General features: G+C 32.6%; 1 protein-coding gene across 6 annotated transcripts in view; it reads left to right on the top strand.

The window, feature by feature from the left end:
• The window catches only part of LOC132729661 (serine-rich adhesin for platelets-like), a 112727-nt gene extending 89229 nt beyond the window's left edge, over positions 1-23498 (top strand). For all 6 annotated transcript variants that reach the window (XM_060715465.1, XM_060715466.1, XM_060715467.1 and 3 more), the window contains 10 exons: positions 7001-7091; positions 7745-7834; positions 9807-9953; positions 10690-10836; positions 11140-11199; positions 12379-16149; positions 16866-16991; positions 17693-18661; positions 20886-20997; positions 21316-23498. In XM_060715465.1, the coding sequence (XP_060571448.1) occupies positions 7001-7091; positions 7745-7834; positions 9807-9953; positions 10690-10836; positions 11140-11199; positions 12379-16149; positions 16866-16991; positions 17693-18661; positions 20886-20997; positions 21316-21809 (6007 nt within the window). In that variant the 3' untranslated portion in view covers positions 21810-23498. The remainder of the gene's footprint in view (positions 1-7000; positions 7092-7744; positions 7835-9806; positions 9954-10689; positions 10837-11139; positions 11200-12378; positions 16150-16865; positions 16992-17692; positions 18662-20885; positions 20998-21315) is intronic.
• Positions 23499-24594: the final 1096 nt, after the last annotated feature.

The raw sequence follows: 24594 nt of genomic DNA, 5'->3' as shown, positions 1-24594 counted from the left end.
TATGGAAATTAGAGCAGTGCTATATAAGGTCAAGATGCAACGGTCATACTGTAATTACATTGACCATTACGGTCAGTTGTATTGACCAATGGTCATCTAATGGACACTGACATATTGATGTATCACTCCAATCTTGTATAACATCTATATTTTAAATATTCATGTCACGTAGAGATAGAGTAAAAGCACTTTCCATACTTTTCCGATATTTTCCGAATATAAAAAAGGTCAGCAGAAACTTAGATAAATATAAGGAAACTTAAATAATAATGCATCTATGTCCTCAGCAAGACTTGTTTATTTTGTTTCTGCCCATTGGTACAAAACATATCTGTGGCTAAAGGGGACCAAGGCAAGGGGGCATGGACAAGAACAGGTGGAGGTGATGTTGTGGACAGGGGTTTAGTCTTTGGCTGAGTGGTTTAGATTTCTTAAATGCCAAACTGCAACAACTTTTCAATCAATACTGCTGTAAAAGCAGCTGACAAGTTTCAGTGAATTTTAATTCTTAGCTTCTTAGTGGGTGAGACAAGGTCAATGTCTTTGCGTCTAAGCCAGGCTATTTAAACTTGGACTTTTCAGTTATACAGTTATAGAGTTGATATTAATTTGATTGTGTTACTTTTCTTAGGAAGCTTATAATAAGCTTATGGACACAGTTTCAAATCCGTTCCTGGAACCAGCCGGTACTGAGCAATGAGTGTAATGTTTCTTGCTCAAGGAAACTATGACATTCCCCTTATCAGGGTTTGAACCGATGTGGCTAGCAATCATTAGGTTACTTAAGTCTGACTTATAAACCACTCTGTCGTGCGTCCTCAGAAACTTGCACATTTGTTATATGACCTTGACTTCAGACCATATCCAAAAAAAAGCTTCTTTAATTGTTCAAACAAAGAATAAAATATGCCAAATTTTCTTACTTTACCCTCAGGTTTTATTTTAGGCAATTCCTTAACAGTTGCTCTGTGCTGCACAATTAATACATTCTTGCAATCTTTGCAAAAATCATTTGTTTCCACTGAGTATACCCAGCATTGTTGCCAGTTGGTGCAAAAATGAAGTAAATAATGTTCATACACAAGGAGATTGCTTTTATTCTAGCGCCAAATTGGGAGTTTGAATTTGTTTAGTTACTTCCTTATTTATTTATGCAGACCCTAATTCCATTAAGATGCACAAATTACAGGAATATAATTAGTTTCCATTCTTCATGATTGTCAAGTCATGTGATCCTTTCAATATAATTGAAATTCCCAGAATTCCTTAATTGACAGTAATTGGACATTATTTGTAGAGCTCCGCCCAGTCACATGACACTTGTGACATGATGGCATTTTAAAAACATGTATTACTTTTTATGGACATTGCAACGCCTTCATTTTACATAAAGGAACAGAATCTGAATAATTAAGAATATTATTAAGAATAGCTCTTATTTTGCACAATGCCCATTTCAATTTACTGAGAAAGATAACTTCAAATCACTTAATCCAAATTTCTTTGAGTTTAAATCTGCCAAGGGTTTTTTGGAAAAAATGTTTTTTAAAATTATTAAACTTTGAGTTACATGAGATTGTATAAAGGAGAGCATCTTCGTTCCTTTGATTGTTATTGATATTGCCTAGACTAAGTATAGGGTCTGTTGTTCTTTACCTGGTATAGGGTCTGTGGTTCTTTGCCTAGTATAGCATAATTATGTGGTTCTTTGCCTGGTATAGGGTCTGTGTTTTTTTGGTTTGTAAAGCGTCTGTGGACTTCTTTGCCTGGTATAGGGTATGTGGTTGTGGTTCTTTACCTAGTATAAATATGTCTGTGATTCTAAAAACTGGTAAAACTCACATCGAGCCACTTTGAACATATATCATTATTCAACTCATTTAAGCACATTATTATGCACATTATGGACATTATTTTGCAGCCACCATTATGTAATGTGCATAATTTCACTCTACCAATTGAATACGACCTACATTTGCATAGAAACAAGGATTAACGTGCATATATGCATAGTCTGAAAATGGCAATAATACCCAAATAGTACCAGAATACATTAGAATTTACCACAATCCACCTTAAAATATTTGTTGAAAATTTACTTTAAGATTGCAGTAATACTTGAGTTATCAAGGTTTTAAAGCCATTTACTTTGATACAGGGTTTTTTGCTAAACTAGAATAGCTCATTATTTAAGTCAGTGACATACAACCTTATTGCATTGGACATATCAAATCCTCATAATTATCTTTTTTCCTCTCTTACACATTTCTTACCAATGAATGATATAAAACAACACTTCAGTTTCGAGAAACTTGATAAAAAACATTATTACAATGACAGCCTAATCAAAAGAAATCGTTAAATGATTATTTTACTTCCCTATCTTTATTAACATCAAGAAGCCGGAGAACTTTTAAACATCCAAGTTTGTAGTTACATTACCCCCCCCACTCTCAATCACATATCATTTCTGATGTAATGTCTTTTTTCCTTTTATCAAAAGTTCCTGGGAGCAAAAAAAACATGGTGTTATATTGATAAACAAGTCAGTTATTAGTATCTAATGACTCGTAAATTTCATATTGAAAAAAAAAGAAAATAGCATTGACTTATTGATGAAATATAAAGATTTAGACCTTAGTAATTTACCCACAGAAGAAATGTAATTTTTCTGTTTAGAACTTTTAACCTGCTGCAACCGAAAGCAGATTAGCTTTTGCCATCAGATAAGAGCCAAACTTCTGTATATCAGACCACAGTCTGGTCATATTGGACCACAGTCTGATAAGCCTACATATCAGACCAAACTCTGGTCATATCGGACCACAGTCTGGTCATATTGGACCACAGTCTGGTCATATTGGACCACAGTCTGGTCATATTGCACCACCGTCTGATAAGTCTACATATCAGACCAAACTATGGTCATATCGGACCACAGTCTGATCATATCGGACCACAGTCTGGTCATATCTGACTACAGTATGGTCATATTGGACTACAGTCTGGTCATATCAGACCACAGTCTGGTCATATTGCACTACAGTCTGGTCATATCGAATTACAGTCTGGTCATATCATACCACAGTCTAGTCATATCATACCACAGTCTGGTCAGCATGCATATTGGACAACAGTCTGGTCATATCGGACCACAGTCTGGTCAGCCTGAATATGGGACCACAGTCTGATCATATCAGACCACAGTCTGGTCATATTGTACCACAGTCTAGTCAGCCTGAATATGGGACCACAGTTTGATCATATCAGACCACTGTCTTTCAGCGTTCATGTGGTCATATTAGACCATAGTCTGGTCAGCCTTTAATTGGGTCCACAGTCTGGTCAGAATGAGTGCTGTTGTCAGCTCAGTTTAAGAAATAAAGTTACACCATTTGTGTATAAAAAAAACTTCATGAGTCTAAATGTGATACAACTGATACAAACCAAACCTGACTTCAGAAGCCTAAATCAAACAAAAATGTTGGCTGCTTTTCACCTGAAATCTTTCTGGTATCAGTTTAATGATAGATTTGTTGATGGAAGACTAATTTTACTTACTTGCTTATCATGTGATAAGATTTTATTCTAGTCATTCAATAATCTAGTTTTCATGTTAAATCAGAACACTGTAAAGTTTATGGCAGTGAAAAACTGCAGAAAGATTCATGATAAGTGGTAAGAGATAAAAATTATTTTATCATTCATTGCGGAAAAAAAGTCCCTGCAAAACAAGATGAAATAATAAACATGTTTTTCTGCAAGCAAGAAGATAATGCAGCAAAAAAAATTTCATTTCATAACCCGATGTTTTCGATATTAGACAATAAAGGTTTATTCAGGCAATAAAATAGGCTTTTTGAAGGATTATTCTTTTTAATAAAGAATGCATAAAAGAGAAAATATTGTAGATAACGATGATTTAAGGCTGATTCTGTTGCAATTTGCATGATGCAGTTATATTTTACGAGATATTAACCACAGCTGTTAGAAACATTGTGAAAGTTTTAAAAAAGGGAGATAATAAATGATATTATTTTAAAGTTTTTCATTAAAAAAAGAAAAACAAACAAAAAATTTCTTTAAAAAAAAAAAAAAAGAAGCAAAAACACTAAATTCTTTGTTTATTGGTAATTGTCTGGTCTTTTTCTCCTAGTAAGTCTCACTCATAATGACCTTGACTTTGGTCCATATCTGGCCATGAATTAGTACTTAACAATTGAAGCCATCCATATTACATATACCAACAATAACCAACTTTCATTTCAAGTAGAGATACTCCAAAAACTCAGCAAATGTGGGTTTTTCCAACCTGATCCCTGGGTACAAATTACAATTTTGTAAATATATTGTATATGGATAACAAGTGCAATACCTAGGTCAATGTATAATGACCAGTAGTGCAACTGTTATAATAAATGGTAGTGCACCGTGAAGCTACTATGGTAAAAATTTCTTTGTATCCCGTATAATATGGGAAAAACCCAAAGTTGCGCAGTTCCAGGTCAAAATCATTCTGTTGTCAATACTTAAATTGATAAATCATTCTTTCTAATGTAACTACTGGACTGCCTCCGTGGTCGAGGGGTTAGAGTTGATGACTTCTAATCCAGTTACCTCTCTGGCATGGGTTCAATCCCCGGGAGATGCTTTGGTAGTTTAGCACGAAGGAAGGTAGTCTACTACTGGTGAAACTCTCCAGGAACGATGGTAAGGAAACTACCCGCTTATATGACTGAAATACTGTTGGAAAAAGGCGTAAAATGGAACAAACAAACATGTTACTACTGGTTACAACAACCTTCTAAAACCTTTCTTTATGACAAACATTTCTAATCTATTACTTTATCCAACAAGTGTGCTTATATCATATATAATTTCTATTTGTATCTGTGATTCTTTTTTCTGTTACCTGCTGCAGAGAATGTTTTTGTTTGTTGTTATTTTCCTTCCATATCATAGAAATAATTCTTCGAATACATTCTGTCATAAATAGCTTTTATGATTTGCATAATGAAATGCACCAGTGAAAGGTAAACATATTTCTACTAACTGTGCGCAAATTCCGGCAACATTAACATGGGTGGAACTATTTTCTTCAAATGAATCCAAACATTGTTGGGTTTTTTTTTTATCATAACACATAAGTTGTAATCTGTTCTAGATAAATATATATACATGGGGAGGTAATTTTAAACAGTAGAACCTATGTATATCCCTGGAATTACAGTTTAAGAAATATGAATTTGGTTGAATGGTGGTCTTTAAAATTTAACTAAATGCCTTATGACTTTGATCTAAAAGTTTATAAAGATATTAAGCAGAGTAATGTTGAGATGTTCTGAATTTATGTTGTGTCAGTAATTTGTAAAATAACTCTAAAACTTATTTTATATGTATGTGTTTACATTATTCATGAAAAAGTAATGTTACTCAAGAAACGTGTATTTATGCCTTTTTTTTCGGAGTTTTTTTTCAGTCTGTCAAAATCGGTAAACATTCAGTCAGTTATGTTTATTGTATATAAAGATCTCAGTATGATAAGTCAGGCTTCTATATATTTTTTTTTCTTGTTGAACTTCTGGTTACCTTCTTCCTTGTCATAATTCATAAACCCGAGACTGAAAAGATGGGTAAATTATTGGAACAGTAAAAAACATTTCTGACAGGAAAGCGGTGCAAATTTGCTCATAAACATTTCAGATTATCTGACCCATTGTTTGACCTTTGTGCACTCAGAGAGGCATTGCATAGGTAGTACATTTTTATTTAGTATTAAAATATATTCAACAAACTGGCTCTTTTTTCAATCATCAAAGCTTGCCATGCAAATTCGTCTGCAGGTTTTAACATCATTAATTGCAATTATAATTATAACAGAAAATTCACATGCCCACTTAAAAAAAAGTAAAAGTTATAGATTTAATGTCCATTGCAAAGTTCAATGATGTCATGCAACATATCACATGCCATTTTGGTAAGTTTCAATTAAATTGTATTAAAGTTTCGGAGGAAGTTTATATGCTGTTTGTAGGCTTTATTACATTGACCTTCAGCCAAGCACCAAACTCAGGTACACACAGACTTGGCTTTTACATACCATTTGAAATTTTAAGTAATTAAACAGATAAGCATTTCAAGTGTTTTGAACCTATAAAATGCCTAAATAGTATGTAATTAAGTAAATTTTCCCCAAGTGCAGAACTATCAGATGACCTTTGTATATACTTTTTTGACCTCTAGGGGGTCTCTATATATATTTCTACATCAAAGGGACAGGCCCTTTCCTTATCTTTGCTCTAAACTAAAAGATAAATGTTTCATGAGTCAATTGGCAGATATTAGCCATTAATACTTACTCTGAACTCTGTTTTAAGTAGCTGGAAAGGTTTTTGGTGGTATTCGTTTCCAACATTATGTCTTTAGCACACCATACATTTTTCATTACTGGCCATAAAGTGGGCAATAAAAGCAACAGGTAGTGGTCAGTGTAGACATAAAGATGAGCAATATATTCTGAATTGAGGATGTAGACACTGTGAAGGTGATGGCCATTAAAAAGCAGGAATGTGTTTCTTTGTTTAATCATTTAAGGAGTGGCCAAAAACAATTAAATTGTGTTAAAAGTAGAACTACTGGATTAATGGTGGATAAATACAGGAAATAATGTCAGTATCTTTGTTTAGATACATGTAGTTTTTTTGGAAATTTTCAAAAGTTGTCTATAATTCGATTACAAAATAAATTCAGATTGATAAGTATGGCACTATCCATTAGTATGGTACAGGTTTTATATGTGGTTTGATATTTTCATGATGGAAAGTATGGTACAGGTTTTATATGTGGTTTGATATTTTCATGATGTGAAGTATGGTACAGGTTTTATATGTGGTTTGATATTTTCATGATGGAAAGTATGGTACAGGTTTTTATAAAGTAATATCTAATTATAAAAGGTATGGTAATGGTTTTTATACAATATTTTGTTTTGATATTTCAGGATGGAAGGTATGGTACATGAAATGATTCAGTATAAAAGCAAGATTGACCAACTGAAGCAAGAAAAATCCAGTCTCTCCACAACATATGAGGTATATATGATAACATATAATTATAATCCTCAATTTATAATGTATTCTGGGTAAATGAATATTGAAATGAAGATTAAAGGTACCTTTAATGGTCTGGATTAAGTAATATACATGTATATAATTTTATAGTGCAATAATTTTAGCTGAATTGTTCAAAGAGAAAAGAGGATGTTGCATATTAACTAAGGCTTGGTTTAGGATTTGTTGGCAAAAGTATAACCCATTTATGGACTAATATATAAATGTATTTGCTTGAAGTTTTAAAAATATCACCAAGTTCATGATTGTCAGGCACTGCCAAAGGACAATAACTCTTACTGAGAGTTAATTATATACCCTCTTAGTGAACTTATTAAAATTTGTGGTTTAAGTTTTGCAAACAAATGATGCAATGACATTTACTTGAAACTGCACACATTTATTTAAAGGCAAAGTATTAGGTCAGTGACCAAAATTCATAGCTCTAGCATTGTTTCACACTGAATTATTCCCCTTTGTAATTTTGAAAATTCCGTCATCAAGGCAGCTCTTGTTTATCTTAAACAATAATTTCAATAATTAAAGTAATATATTCTATAATTTTATAGCATCAGTCTAGTTTGAGACATTAACAGTATATATTTGTAATACATTATTTTTGTTTTGTTTTACAGTCAAATATAGACAAGTTTAAGGGTCATATAACAGACCTGGAGAGAGAAAACATGGTGCTGCTGAATGAAGTCAAAAAACTTGAATCTCAGGTTAGTTAATTAATTAATTAACAAAATTGAAATTAATTAATTAATTATTTAACAAATGAAACTAATTAATTAATTAGTGATAAGCTGGTCAGTATGTCAGTTAGTCAAACAGTCAATTGAAAAATAGATACAGCTTTACAACTTATATACACTGAAATACAGACAAGTTTGCTATATGCTTGCAGTACAGGCAAGTTAAAAAAATACAGGAAAGTTAAAAAAAAGAACTGAAATACAAGTTAATGAAATATTGACAACAATACTGAAATACAGACAAGAAAAATAAATAAGTTAAATATACTGAAATACTTAGCCCATGTCTTAAATAATAAATGTCTGCAGTCAAAAAATAAAAAAGATATATGTGCCCTATTGAAACTTCCTTGTGAGATATGTTTAAACTCGAAAGCCGACTGTTTTTGAGGGTTTCCATATATGACAGAATTAAACAAAAAAGAATGCTTTTTCTGTTTCTCAGTATGGGTTTTAATACACAAAGTTAACTGTACCCTTGTTTTGTTACATAATACATCCATGACAGAAATTAAACAAGAAAGGCCGCTTTCTCTATTTCTCAGTATGGGTCTTAATACACAGGGTAAACTGTACCCTTGTTTTGTTCATAATGCATCCATATAATATATAAATGAAAAAGCAAAAATGGCTGCTTTAACAGGGTTTACTGTACACTTGTTTTGTTACATAATGCAGTTAAATTACGAATAGCGGAAATTAGTTTTCCTGTGTTGAAAATATGCTAACGAGAAAATAAAAATGACAAAAGGCTGCAATTCAGTTAAATGTTAATTGGCGCTGAAAATGTTAATGTATTTATAAGGAAATAATAGTTAATGAAAATTCATTCATAAAGGGAGGTTTTATTTCTGGGATTGCCAGAGTGTTTCTATTAGGAATACAAATTGTGTGAATTACTGAAGTTTGTGGATTATAATTATCGTTGATTAAGTCTTTATGTTTGTTCAAATGTTTATGCTGCAGTGTGTTGATACTGTATTAATTAAGTTGGTTTTTTTCCTCTTGCGTCACAAGCAGATTGTAGAAAAAATATTCTTTAAAGTGCTTTTGTGCAAAGTAAAAAATTTGTACAAAAAAAATAAGTACATGTACTGTATTATATTAAAGCAGCTTTTAAGTTTCCTTTCATTCTTCTTTTTCTGTTCATTTGTTTCCTGTATGTGCAAACATGAATTTTATAAATTATTCTTTATTATACAAGTTTTATGTATGTTTTCTTTGAAGTTATTTTATTCTTTCTGGATAGTACATTTTTCTATTTTGAATAAAAGATTAGAATAAAATTAAAAGAAAACTTGGAACTTATCACTCAGCCTTGTACTGGTAATTGAAGGCATTTCTTAAGTACAGGAGGCACTGAGGCTGAGTCCTGTTTGTTTCTGATTTTGATCTACTTACCTTTTAATGGCTATTGGTTGAATTTTACTTATCCCTCTAGAGCTTTAGATTGTTTCATGTCAGGATCGAAGATAATAATGCTGGCATGTTGAAGGTCAATGGTGCTACTCATTTGCTTGCTTGTGTCTAAAATAAATGACAGTGGAGTACTTAAGGTCTGCCTCCATCTGTATGGCTGAGGAGCGGTTTGCATTTGATCTTTACATAGTCATTGTAAACCAACGAAAACACGCGAGACACAAAGACACAATTGATAATGGATAATTAAAGAAAAATTGAAAAGCGTTGCAATGCTTTATGCTCAAATTGGACTAAAAACAGCACAATGATACGATTCTCAACTTATTTTTGAGTATTTTTTTTAAAATATCTTTTGCATATTTTTCTGTTTTAAGTGCCCCAGCTGATCTTAGTGAGAAATTCAATTTTTTATGTTTTAAGGCCCTTGGACCACAGTGGAGTTCCTTTAAATTTTAATCCTTTGATGTAAATGTCAGGAATTTATTATTTATGTTTAATTTGAAATTTTAAATTTTAGATGAGTCATAAAACAGATGGCAGAGATCGTTACAAACTTCTTCTCGAGAGGCTACGCATGATAGAGGGAGAGAACTCTTCTCTTGTTCTCGAGAATGAACAGCAACGTGCTCAGTACGAGAAATGTCTTGATGAAATAGCTAATCAGGTAACTGCAATTTATTTTCTTAGTTTTAGCAATTTTAGTGTAAAAATGATAAAAAGTGAGGATTTAACAGGTACATGTCAATTGGAACGATCCTGGATATATACAAATGGTATCGGTTTGGTTAACTTTGTTTTTATATCCCCCCCTTATAACACTGCATGTTTGTAACATAGCTCTTCATTCGATAATTGTATATATTATATATATATAGTTTTATATACACGGCTGCTGTCAATTTATGCAAAAATCTCATTTTTTTCTCTTGCTGCATTATAAATTTGTTATAAATATTTCTGACAGGTTATATGGCTGTATAATAGACAGTTGTTTGCAATATATTTCCAAACAACAATTTGTATATGGCCATTTAACTTGTCTAAAATCTTTATGAATAATAATATAACTTTTTGTTTGTTCGAGCAAAGTTTACTATGTATGACACACTCTTATAGTTAACAGAACTACAGAGAACCATAGAATTTATTCCGTTATTAGTGAAAATAACGGTCATGACTCTATATATATGAGAAAAAAAATAGCAAAACAAAATGGCCCTTAGTCAATTTAAGTGGAACATTTTGATGTGGAAATCTATTTGGACATTCAAAAGAGAAGAGTGCCATATTGGTTAAGGTATATGCTCCTCAAAAATATATGGGTTTTTTAAGAAATCTTGATGAAGATCAAAATTTACAACTACATAAGTTATAACAAGAAATTTATTGAACTTCTGTAGGTGGTCCAAGCTCTGCTGGCACAGAAGATGTTGCGGGAGGAATGTTTGAAGTTACAGGATCGCGTTCAGGACCTTGAGTATCAAAACAAGCACTTGAGCGTAGTCTTCCAGCAACGGATTAAACTTATGGCTGATGGTAACACGCAGGTAATGAGTTTTCTACCTAGCAACCAAGAATCTTAATATGTCTTTCATTTCCTAAATTTGAAGATGTCATTCTTATGTCTTTCAGACATAAAGACTGAAAAGTCAATCATTATTCACACATAACATGTAAATTATCACAAATCTTTATAATTTTTTTACTTTTTCTAAAATTTTAGTACATTTTTTTCTCGGGAAATATTTTGGCTCATCTCGATGCATGCAGCTTTAAAGTCAATTTTGAATTAAATGATTAATTAGCATGTACATTGTATTATAAAATAATGATTTTATTTCTATATATAGGATGGCAGTGTATATATAGAAGGCAGTATGGAGTCCCTACATAGCATGTTTAGTGAACAGGTACCCATAGTATATTAATCATATCGAGCCTTGTCATGCTAAAATGGGCATTACATCTACAAATATTAAATAAATCCTAAAAATATCTTATTGTACAAAATTTATGTTTATATTATTCAGTTCAGATATCATATAGATCTAATTCTGGATAAGAATGATGTTTTTGATCAAAAGGCTTTGAATCATACTTTTTAGACTTCAACTACATTTGGAATTTGGAAAAATGTTTGGCAAATTATCATAATTTTGGTGGTAGATTACGGAAAAATATGTTACAAATAGTTTTACTTTTGTTGGAATCGGGGAAAATGTATCACATTATTTTGTTGGAAATGGGAAACATTTATGCAAACTTAGTAAAATTTGTTGCTACATAGTTTTTGAAATTGGAAAATTGTGTCACAAATTGTCTTAATTTTGACAGAATTGGGAAAAGATCATTGCAAACAATCTTCACTTTGATATTTATAATGTAAAATGTGTTGCAGATTTTCTTAATTTTGGTGGTATTGGGAAAAAGGTGTTCCAGATTTATTCTTAATTGGAACCTTTAGAAAAGTGGAAGCTGTATTATAACAGACAGTATATTGATATAAGGAAACATGGAAATGTTTGTGTTTTGTTTGCTTTTTGCAATAGATACAGCATTTTAAAAATCTATTTCCTGTCTTTAATTTTACTAAAGAAATGGCAATATGTAAAAACTGCTCCAAATTTGAAATTTTAATTTAGCAATTTAGAATAGATTTTATGGAGAAAAAATAGGACATAGAAAATTGGTATTTCACACTGTAATGGTAATTCTGTTCTTGAACAAGCCCATGATTGTATGCTAGGTATTTTACATTCTTATTTTGTTTATTTTCAAAGAACTTTTATTTTTATATCATTTTCTGTTAAATTCTACTAGAATAGAATATGTATGCTAAGTGGTTGAAATCTTTAGGTTAAAAATGTATTCTTGCATGTATTTAAAGATAGTCCAGTTGATAATAGTTTGTGTGAATTCATTATTTTACAAAAAGTTGATTTACATAAATTAGTATTTTTTCTCTCTCCTTGTTAGTTTAATAACCAGTATACAAATTATTAACATTCTTACATAGAAGGATATAAAGAATAACTTTTAAATCATGTTGCTAAGCAACTATTTTATTATAGTAAAATATCTATTTTTAGACTGTTGACAATGTTGCGGGGATTCCTCAGATGAGTTCTCCACCATTATGGTTGAAGGAACGGTTGCCAGGTGACAGACAGAGTATTGTGTCATTTAATGGCAGCATTTCTTCCACGCCAGATATGGACTATGAAATGTCACCGGAACATGGTGAATTCCGGTGCCGTACAGAAATACAAACTGAATTTCCAGCTACGCCTTCTAGTCCAAAGTCAAAACATGTAAGTTTTGTGGAAAGAAAAAGCGAAACAAAACGAAGCTCATCAACATCATCGTTAGTTACGCCAAAATGTGGACCAAGTCGACAACGAACTAGATCTACCTCTTCTCTCAGTCGCGCAAGAGGACTGAGTTTAATTTCACCTCAGACAGTGTCAAAATCACATGATTCAGGAATTCAGAATACAGCGACCAATGAACAATCAGGTTTAAATCAGGGTGTGGCTGTTGCAGCCAATCAAAAAAGCTCAAAAAAGACTTCGACCAATCAGAAATGTATTACGAAATTTAGAGTGCCTTTAAACCAATCAAATCCCTCCACTACAAATGATTCATCTCAGGGACAAATGTCTCAGTCATCTTCAAAAATTCCAACCCTACCTGGTGGGAAAACTACTGATGACTTACAGGTGCGAAGAAATTCCCTTAAAGCTGAATATAGTATTAGAATGGGCTGTCAGTCTCCAGCCATGCGTAACAGCCCATCCCCAAATCCAAACTCGAGACTTCCACAAGGTAGAGTATCTTCTGCTCATAGTTCAAGGTCGTCCTTAGTTTCCACTGGAGGTCAAGGCCAGTCAAGGTCACCATCGGTTACCTCTGGCAGATCACAGTCAGCAGGTTCTAAAATTCCAATGGTTTCTAAAGGTAGTGGACAGACAACTTCGAAATTGCCCTTAGTTTCAACAGGAAATAAATCAAAAACAGGAAGTGATAAGCAGATGGCAAAATTAATTCCACCCAAGTCACCGAATTTAAGGTATTCTGGTATTCGCACAACATTGAAAACAGACAAAACTGTACAAAAATCTGAAACTTCTGGTGCTAATAATAAAAATAATACTTCAGTAACTGTGCCAAATACAAGTGCTAATCTGAAAACTGTGTACTCAATTAGTTCTGTTACAACTTCAAAAGTAAGCGAAGCTAAAAAGTCTGAAGGCAATAAAAAACCAGCAATACCTGAACGTGGAAACAAACCTGTTAACCATCGGTCCGAATCACATTTTCCAATAATGGGTTTAACAACATTGAGTCAAACAAGTCCAAAAAATGATGAAACTTCAAATGTTTATGCAAATGTATCCCAAGTGCCAAGTAGTTTTTCTTCGGTTGTCACGAGAACCGATATCGTTCATCAGAACAGTGACCAAATGGAAAGCAGTACGTTGACGCGCGGCAAATATTTTTATGACTATAGTGATGAAGATAGTGACTTTAAAGAGGCTGATTTAAAGCGGCCCATTTCTACAGATTTTAGCGCTGCATCAACAATATCATTAGATGAATTGTTGGACCGAACTCTGGAAAATAGGGACACACCAGTTGATAGTGACTTTAGTTCAGGATTTTTTTTATACCCTACAACCCCAACATCTCAGAAAGTGACTGAAAGTAAACTAGGTGCTAATGTTAGTTGTGTTTCGTCCAGTGTTAGTGGAAATGAACCGTATTACTCAGTGCAGAATAAGAGTTCAGAAAAATCACAAAACTCTCAATGTAATTCTAATGCATCAGAGAGAGAAATTGAGGCTAAAAATAGACTTACGGGAAAACCGGATATAGTTCAAGATACAGAAGAGTGTGAACAACGTTTGATGCAACAAAGTTTGACAATATCTGAAATACCTGGTTCATCTATGCCAGGATATCGAGCCAAACGACCCAAATCTCTGATTCTAGGGGCAAAAGAAAAGAAATTTTTGTATTGTGAATATGGCTCTTCGTCAAGTTCCGATACTTCAGACGAAGAGCGTCGATACAAAATTTCTTACGCGAAAAATGTTAAACAGCAGGAAATACAATCAATGGTAGCAAAAAGTGTGAAAGCCGGGGAGGCAAAAGTCATTGAATCCCCGAAGTCGTCAAGTACAAATAAAGATTCTAACACAGACAAGTCTACTTCATCTTCGGATACTAAAAAAGGAAAAAGTTCTCAATTACCTAAACCCGGTGCCATGAAAAAGCCATCCAGAATTCCGCCACCTGTGGCAAGTAAACCTGCACATAAAGTTTGCATGGACTCAAAAGACGCAAAAATACCGAGACCAAGATCTGTTGAAATTTGTGTTAATACTGCAGCGTTATCCACTCTTAATTCTAAAACTTTTTATCCTTATGTACATGACACAGGTTCTAAAGATTTCTCAAAATCTGAATCTGAAACATGCCTTATTAAAAACTATGACAAAATTGAACATTCGGAGATGATGTCAAACACAACTTTTGATGAGGTCAAGGTTGAAAGGTCAGGGAGTAAGGATGATGGATATTCAACAATGTCAAGTGATATACAGCCGGAGAATCTGGAAAAATACTCAGATGCATTTGAAAGTTCTACAAACAGCAATGATGCAAGAAATTCAAATTTAAGTCTCAGTTCACAAAACTCATATTCAAGTGAAGATCGACTAAGTGGTCATGGGTCATTAGGGCGTGTGAAAGCTATGAAAATTAAATTTGAAATTGAGAATCAGAAATCTCCAGAGTCATCGCCAACAAAAACTCCACCAGTATCCCCAAAAAGGTCTCTTTTAAAATCTCCGAAACCGGTTCTTGAACGAGTGTCGAATAAATACTCTGACAATCAATCGGTTGAAGGACAGAATAGCAAAATTCCGAAACCGAAAGGTCCGTTGATAAGTCAAACGAAACCAAAAAGTGCAATACCCTTACCTAAAACAACAACAAGTGCCAAAAAAGATCAAGTTATAAGTAAGATTGAAGTAAATATTCAGCCAAAGTTAAAAAAGTGTGTAAAAGAGGTTAGTGAACAAGTGACAGTACAGTCACGTGTTGTTGAAAGTTCTTCTGTCTCCGTAAAATCATCGCCAGTTGTAACAATGCCATCAAATGTGATAAATACTCAAAAGTTCATAATAAATAACAATAGCAATCAGTTGCCTGTGCAACAAAACACCATGACAACAAAACTTGTTGAAGAATTTAATCAATTGAATTACTTCCCGCCAGCATTTGACAAAATGGAAATTCTTGCCGAGGGTTATGATAGCAATAGCTCCCTATCTGACCGAGCCTCAGATTTAACGTCCCTTCATATTTCAGAGGACAACATTCTCTCAGATATTCCAGAAGAGAAAGACGGTTATGAAAGCTCTGTTGGAATTCGGAGTGAAAATACGTCCATTTCGTCTCTTCCAGCCATAAATGTGAAAAAGCCTATACAGCAGACGACACATACCTCCACTTCCCATCATGCATCAGTAAAATACCAGTTCACAACAACGCTGAAACGTCACTGGTCATCAAACCAAGGACTTGTGCGAGCTGTGCGGATTGCCGATTACGAGAAACAAAAACAAGCTAAACAGTCAGCCGATTATGACGAGCTGTATGGCGGATGTCTAAATATAGAATCATTATTGGAGAGGTCATCCTCAGAGTCAGATATGTTCACCAGGGGAGATAAGCCTGAGGTCGTTCTGTTGCCAAGGTTACAAAGGTCAAAGAGTGCTGAACATCTTGTGATAGATGAACTGGCTGTTGAGGAACGTCTGCAGATACTTCTGAAGCATAATATGATGGAACAGGTAAGATTTTCTTGTAAGTTTACCTTTCTAAATTAAAATAGACTTGTACTTATTTGCATTTGGACTTGTTCATTGTTCATTTAAGGGAATTCAAGCAATAAAGGAGGAAATAATGATGTCATTTGTAGAAATACCATTATACCAAAGTGGTAAACTATTGAATGAAAGCAGATTGTTTAACTTTTACTCTGCTAAATACATGTATCTTAAATGGACTTGTCCATTTTTCAATCAGGACAAACCCATTCATCACCTTTAGGAGAAAATTTCAAAGTATGTACTTATTGAATAGTAAATGCAGATCATGATCTGACAGATGGCATGGCTGTGTTGGCCAATCTAGGTTGGTACTTGTCGCATGATAAAATATATATTTTGTATGGAACTGAATTAGCAAGTGTATAAAGCAAATTTAAATACTTAACCAAGTGTATAAATGACAATTTAAATTTATCAAGTGTATGACTGCCAATTTAAATTACTAAGTGTATAGATGCTAATTTAAATTACCAATTGTATAAATTAAATGCCAATTTAAATTGCCAAATGTATTATAAAATGCCAATTGAAATTTTAAATTACCAAGTGAATAAATGCCAATTTAAATTACTAAGTGTATAAATTAAATGACAATTTTAATTGTCAAATGTATAAGTTCCAATTTAAATTATCAAGTGTATAAATGCTAATTTATATATCTGTTTATCTATTTGTAGATTTCAAAGACTGTTGAAAGTGCAGAAAAAGATGGGGAAACATTTTCTAGTTTTGTTGAATTGTTGGTGCAAAGAGGTCATGTGTTGGACTCACCCTCGCCTCTTAAGGAGGCCAAAGGGTTGGAGGTATTAACATATTAAATTTTTTAGGATAGAGGGTTTTATGACATTATCAATTCATGCATTTTTTACACAGTCCCTAATACTTACTGTAAATATTTTATGCCAACATAATTGATTGTTTAGAATTTTAGGACAAAGAATGTTAGGTTAAAGAAAAATGTAAGGACAAAGAAAGAATCTTAGGACAAAGAATTTTAGGATAAAGAATGTTAGGGCAAACATTGTGAGGACAAAGAATGTTAGGACAAATAATGTTAGAATAATGAATGTTAGGACAAAGTATAATTATTAGGTTAATGTTAGGACAAAGAAATTAAGGACAAAAGAATCTTAGGACAAAGAGTCTTAGAGTGAAGAATCATAGGACAAACATTCAAAGTCTATAATAATAAATACATGTACCATTATCATTTAATCATTTTATGTTATAATGTCATGGTTATTTCCTGTTATAATTTGCAAGGTTTTAGTTGTGAGCTATATCTTTGCTAAGACGGGGATGTTAAATTAGTACCTGAGAAATTCATATTACTGTTTTAAACCTGATCAACTGAATGTGTTATGAAAATTTCACTTCATCTTTATTTCTACATGTACTAGTAATTAATATTTAAATGAGTTACAATTTATTATTGTTGAGATTTTATTTCACATGATCTGATAATAAGCAGAATATTCAATATTATGATATTTCTTTATTCCAGACTCCGACAGAACTCAACAAAATGTCTGTTTCAAACATCTCCTCAAAGGGGCAGAACTTAAGCCCAAACTCTTTCGTTTCTGAGGGGAGACCTGAAGCAGAGTTACCTCCCATTTGGGAAGACCAGAAGAAATTCAACAGTCAGTTTTATAGTCTATGTAACACTGGATCAAATAGGAGCATATCAGATAAGAGTGAGATGACAAACAAAGATACTGTTGGTTTGAAACATGAGAACAAAAGTGCCATTCACACATGCCAGAAAGGTGACCAGTTTTGCAAGAAGTGTGAAGAGGAGAGAAACTTGAATGAGTTTGACAGCATTTCTCGACAGATCGAAAGTCTGTCAAAAACTGTTAATCAATTGCACAGAAGTTTATCTAGTCTGAACAGCGAGGATTCGGACAGCGGTCCGGAATCCAACGAAGGAGACATGGGTCAGTCAAGTGCAATTGGAAATAAGGACATTGACGGGTACCAGTGGGTAGAGGACGAATTTTTCCTGTCGCCATATAGCGGGGAAATCATACTTGGTAGCTCACCTTTTTCGAAAACTGGAGCCTCGTGTGACTGGATTAATAATTATTCTGAAAACGTTGACCAGTTAGAGGAAATTGGTGGTGATGAAGCTCTGTTGGAAGAACCGGATATTGATTTACCGGATTTCGAAAATACCTCGGTCAGAAATAAGCGTAACTCCATGCAAAATTCTATAATAGCAGATTCATTGGATGAAGAAGGAAATTTTGACAGTCATCATTTTATTTCGCGCCGTCTGCAGCAAGAAGAGGAAAGAAGAAGGGCCCGACTGGTGGATGGAAGCGAATCTGGTATTCATATAACAATGCCCGAATTAATGAGATTAGAATCTACAATGAGTCAGGTGCTAAAGTCAAGGCCACTGCTAAAAGAAGACTTGAGGATGACACCAGAAAAAGACTTGGATGATACAGAAAAAATTTATGACAAGGTAAATAACAATTTTTGATAAACAGAAAAATTCACATTTTACTTTGCTTATGTATGTTTTTCTGTATTTACAAGATGGTTTTCCATCTAAAAAGATAAATTTATTTAAAATTGGATGTGGCAATTTAGATTTTAGGTCTTAGGAACCTTAAAAAGCAGGCTCCAAGAGTTTTAATTTTTAAAACTCATAGTCCTAGCCTTCTCTGTGATATTTTACGGTATTTGTGTGACTTAAAACCTCTGGGAAAAATGTGACTTAAGACCAATGGAAAGCTTCCTTGGTTTGCAAAGACTATTTTGAAATTCATTTGCATACTTGGAATATACATGTAGTTTTATTAAGTATTGTTGACTATAGAAGGGATTTAGCTTTCAGTATTTTTTTTTCGATCCAAGTGAAAAGTTCTTGCTAAGATTTGATTGTATTTTGTTTTAACATGCATTAGAGCCATTCGTAATTTGATTTTAAAGTTAAAATTAATTTGAAAGCCATGCTTAGAACAATAATTAAATTTTTGAAGTTTCTGAGAATTTCTTGTTTGTTTGACAAGTAAGTTGTAAATTCACTAAATTTTGCAGGCATGAAATTTCGTGGTTTTGTCAAAATTGAAAAACGACATTTTTGTAGGTTTTTAAACTTGTGGATTGCCTGTTCTTGCATAAAAAAGTACATTGCAAGTAATGTAATGCAAAAAATAATCTTACAGCAGAAGAAATAAATGTTCATGAGATATTGAATTTGTGGAAAGACCTATCCACGAAAACTAGGAAAAGTAGTACACCACAAATAATAATGACTTTGCAGGGTAATAGAGTTTGCGGCTATAATCATTTTGTTTTTGTACTTCTGGGCTGCGTTTCATGGAGAGTCTTAAGTTAATCCTAAATCCTAGGACTTATGACCAACTTTAGGAGAAAAAGTTTTTGCACTTAATACCTTTTCAAGTAACTGTCCTATCTTTTGTCTTAAACTTAAGACTTATGACCAATTCGCTCTCCTGAAAAAAGTTACAAAATACAATGGCACGCGCATAATCCCGGATTGGATTTACTTAAGAAATAATATATCCCAAACTGTGATTTTATCGCTCAATAACATCACTGTTTGGAGTTCGGATGCGAGGAATTATATCACGAGGGCGTAGCCCGAGTGATATAATGATGCGCATCCGAACGACAAACAGTGATGTTATCCAGCGATAAAATCACCGATTTGGATATATTATTTCGATTCTAACACGACATAAACAAAAAAATGCTGCCGTACCTGCTATTAAGCAAAATTGCGCCTGATTTGTTTCCGTACTTATTGTCAGCGCGTCGGATTTTATAGTGGTTACGTCACAATGTATAATGATTACGTCACATGTCTAAATATAGAGCGTCAAACAGTGACTCTATTGCATAATAACACACACTTTCGGTTCTTCTATGTTCAATAGGGAAAAATGCGGGTCGTGTTAGAATATGTAATTGATTATAGGAAGTATAAAAAGTAATGTATTTCCCTCTTATCATGTTGAGTGAAAATATATACCATATTTCACGAAAAACGATAAAATAACCGTTTTATTTAATTTCATAGTAAAAAATATTTACGCAATTGTACATCGCGCAGTAATATTATTTATAGATGCGTCTTGTTTTGCACGCGATATTTGGCGCTAAATTGTGACGTCATGTAAGCAACTCTTTAAACGTCTTTACAGCGTTAATGACTGAATTAAAGATATTGGTGTTCGGATTTATTTTCTTAGTTAGACTATTATCTATCATTCTAGATAGTTTTCAAAACAAAATTCAACAAAAAGTTGTTTGATTTTGGAGTGGTTTTGACTTAGGACAGTCTTAAGATACCTTTACAACACTCCTAGACTTAGGACTGTTTTTGGTCATAAATATAGGAGTCCTAAGTTAGGACCTTTTTTAAGACTTTCTTTGAAACGCAAAATTGTCACAATTTTTGACTTAAGACAAACTTAGGACTTAGGACTCTCCATGAAACGCAGCCCTGTTTGATATATATAATTAGCATCTGCATTCCTAGGCAATAACGTAAAACCATAAAGCAAAGAATTCAATTGTATGGCCTGTGATCCTTCCTATAGAACGGTCTTCTCTTCACTGTTATAAGCAAGATTTGAAGTTCAGAGGCAATAATTCATTAAACAAATTTATGTCCAAGTGTGAATGATTACCTCTTTTTTTACTTTTCATATTTTTAGAAGCAGACGGACATGTTTGAGAAGATGATGTTATACGGCGGTAGTCAGGACAGTTTGGATGATAATATCGGAGTTGACAGTGTAATGTGTCATCGTCTGCTTGGTGGAAAAGGTTAATATAGAATTTTTGGTTTTTTATGTGATATTTGTGATATCAAGAGTGGACAGTGTAATTCGCATCATCTGATTGGTGGAGAAGTTAAATATAGGACTCGGTTTTTTGTACGATATTTGTGAGATATTTGAGATAATATCGGAGTGGACAGCGTAATGTACATAGTTATTTACATGCCATAATTTCCAGACTGATTTCCGGGACACTTTAAAAAATGTATCTTGTATCTTTCATTGTGCATGAGTATTACTTATTTACCATTAATTAACAGAGAGACATTGTTGTTTAATTTGCTTTTATTTCTCGATTTTTCAGGTCAAAATTTGGCTAACAAGTCACACATACCAGCCAGACCTCCCCTTGATTTTGGTAAGAATCAGTTTGTGAGATACGATGGCCCTGAAATTCAGGCAATGGCTGCCTTTGACTTTTTGAATGACATGTCTTCCTCACATACTTCTGACCAATCAAATGATCAGAAACAGTCACATGACCAGCTCTTCAGGAGAGAGGAGAAAAAATATGGTTATCAAAATCAAATGAACCAATCAACAACATCCAATGACTCTAGAATCTCTCCTGTGAAGAGGCCTAGAAGAAAACTACGCCAAAGGACCAGAAAAGACCCCAAAGTGGATAATTACAATCAAGGATATGTAAAATCTCGAAAATTTTCATCAACGTCTGCTGATGAGTCGAATGATGAAGAGTCATCTCTGTCTGATAGTAATAGTTATTCGTCAGAGGAGGGTAAAGGCAATAATGAAAACCAACAATTAAGAAAAAATACAAAAATGACTTACTTGTGAAAAAGATATTTTCAGTAAATTTGAAGGGGTTATTTTATGTTGAGAACACTAAGCAATATAGCAATCTTGGCAATAATGCTTTGATGATGAGATGAAATCAAGCTTACATACATGTCATAACGTCCCGGATGTCCGGGAAAGTCCCGGAAATAAGGTGTCTGTCCCGGAGATTATTTGTTATGAAATTACTTTATTTCGAAATTTTTGCATTATGGGTAAATTCAATAAAAATTAACTTTTATTGAACTTGCAGGAATAGTATGACAAAGGGCAGGAAATAATCTGTATATTTTTGTTAAGGATCTTTTAGTTAGTGATTTTGTTAATAACTTATTTATTTTAGTTATTTATTTTGTTGTTATGATTTTGATTGTAACATGGATATTATGTTCGAAGGAGAATGCAAACTTTGTACACTGATAGGGTATCAAAGGCCAATATTAATAATTATGTCATGAAAATTGGAAGTCCCATATTTGTTGTTGTTGTTTTTTTATAACAAAAATTTGGGAATGAGTATTACATGTATACACAGATGTGTCCTATACACAAGTATTTACCACACAGTTTTGCCTTTTGCATCTCAAACAATTATGTTTAAATTTGTAAAAAGAATTGTTTTTTGTTTTTTTTTTTTCATTTAAATGGTAATAATAAAGTGCTTATGGTTGTTTAATTTTTGTATAAATTTTTTATGGGGGTTTGGGAAGAGTTGGGGGTGGGGTCGTGCTTAATTATATAAGGCCAGAATAGATACAAATTTGTCTGGGTTTTTAAGGGGGGGCAGGGGGGGGGAGATATGTTGAGGGTTGAGAGGGGTTTATTTGAAATCAAATACAGTTGTTTAGGATTTTAATTGAAAATTCTTTGAATACAAAAGTTATGATAATTGACTATTGTAATTTATTGAATGAGCAAAGATTGGTACAATTTGTTTATATCTTACTAAAGTTCTTTTACATGCAAAGAAAGTTTAGGATTGAAGAACATTTGAGATTGTGAGTCAGGTCTAAAAAAGCAACAGGAAACAGAAATTGTTTTGTTTTTGGCCTATGTACAATACTGTAATCTATGCAAAAGAGGTGTATTTTTAAGGTTCATGACTATTTTAACCTTGTAATCAGGGATACTAATTATTTCATTTTACATTCATTTTTGTATATAGGAAAAAAAACATTTTCGTACAAAAAGCCTGTGCTTGATTCAACCCATTCACTTCCAAAACAGATGGGTATACAAGTTGCACTCCTAGTGCTATGTATTTTCTTTTTTCTTACCAGACCCTTTAGGATATATTTAATCATGATTTTGGTCTGAGTTAAAAAAAAAATCTCATCTTTGTTCCATTTCTTAGATAAAAAATTTTAAGTGTATGTTTTATATTTTATACACACTGGTTGCGAAGGAAGAATACAAAGAAACCACACATCATCACTGGATTAATATGAACAATATTTTAATGAAATATAATACCAGTTTTGAATCCATCTTGCTCTTCATCAATGCACTGTACATAAAGTAAAATAATAAGCATTCATTTCCTAATATTGAAGATTCCTGTAATTACAATGTCAAAAATAAGTTTAAAGCTCATAATGTACCCTTTGATTTTGGGTATCATTATTTTGTACATCATTATGTACCTTTTTGATGTATATAATTTTGAGCATCATAAATTATGTACATCATTTCAACAATCATGGAGAAAATATTTTTTAAGGTTGGGTTTTATAAAATATATTTTCAATATTTCTTTTTCTTCTCTTCTTTTGTTAAAAAAATCTTTTTTCCCAGTCACATGATTATTTTCTCACATGGTAAAAACATATTCGACTGTTCATTTTGTTTGCCTAATATTTAGTCTTGGACGATGTGTTACTAAAAATAACTGACCTAATTACATACATATTTGATAAAAACATATATTAGCCACACCCCCTTCAAGCCATTTATTTTGATTAGCTTCAACCACGGATTAGCTTAATAAATCCGTGGCTTCAACAGTATTTACTGATAAGCTGCTAAAAATAAATGATCTAATTACATACATTTACATCTGAAAGCTGTTTCAACTAGTAAATTGTGAGTGATCTTGAATTTTGGATTTTTTGCCTCATTTTTAGCATACAACAAACAATGAGAAAACATTTTTATTTACAATTTTATTAATGAAATATTGCTTTTTGTTTTACATCATGCATGTTTGATAAATTTTACCAATACAGGGTAATTTTTACAATTGTATTGAATTTTAACATTTATAATTAAATAATTCATTGGTAATTTTTTTTGTATGGATATGCTATTTTTTTAACAATTTTGATTTATTAATATCTTCATATTTGCGTGCCATTAAATAACATCATTTAATTCTACTGAATATTTGTAGCAAACTAAATGGAATATTCAGTGTTTCTTTTGCTAACCCACAGAATATCTTTCCTAACATTTTAAACAGGACACGTTATCGATGTTTCTTTTTTCAAGTTGTCAGAAAGTTCAATAACTCTGACCAAACATTTTGAGTAGAGAATGGGTTGTCTAACTTTGTTTGTTATTTTTTCTGTTTAAGTGTATTATATATTTGAAATTTTATAAAACTGAGTATTGTTAACTTCGCATAATAAAATTTTAAGGTAAATATTGTGTACATGTACTTTAAGTATATTGCGACAAAATTATGATTGCTATTGAGATGAAGATAATGTACAGTTTAAAGGGAGGTTACTCAGTTATGTCAAATACTAGTACAAAGAAATTAAAATAATAATTATAAAGTATAAAT

Source organism: Ruditapes philippinarum, unplaced genomic scaffold (assembly GCF_026571515.1).
Source record: "Ruditapes philippinarum isolate M1 unplaced genomic scaffold, ASM2657151v2 ctg712_1_1_1_1, whole genome shotgun sequence".
Lineage (NCBI taxonomy): Eukaryota > Metazoa > Mollusca > Bivalvia > Venerida > Veneridae > Ruditapes > Ruditapes philippinarum.
Note: the sequence above shows the minus strand (reverse complement) of the source record. Positions and strands in the feature narration are given on the sequence as shown.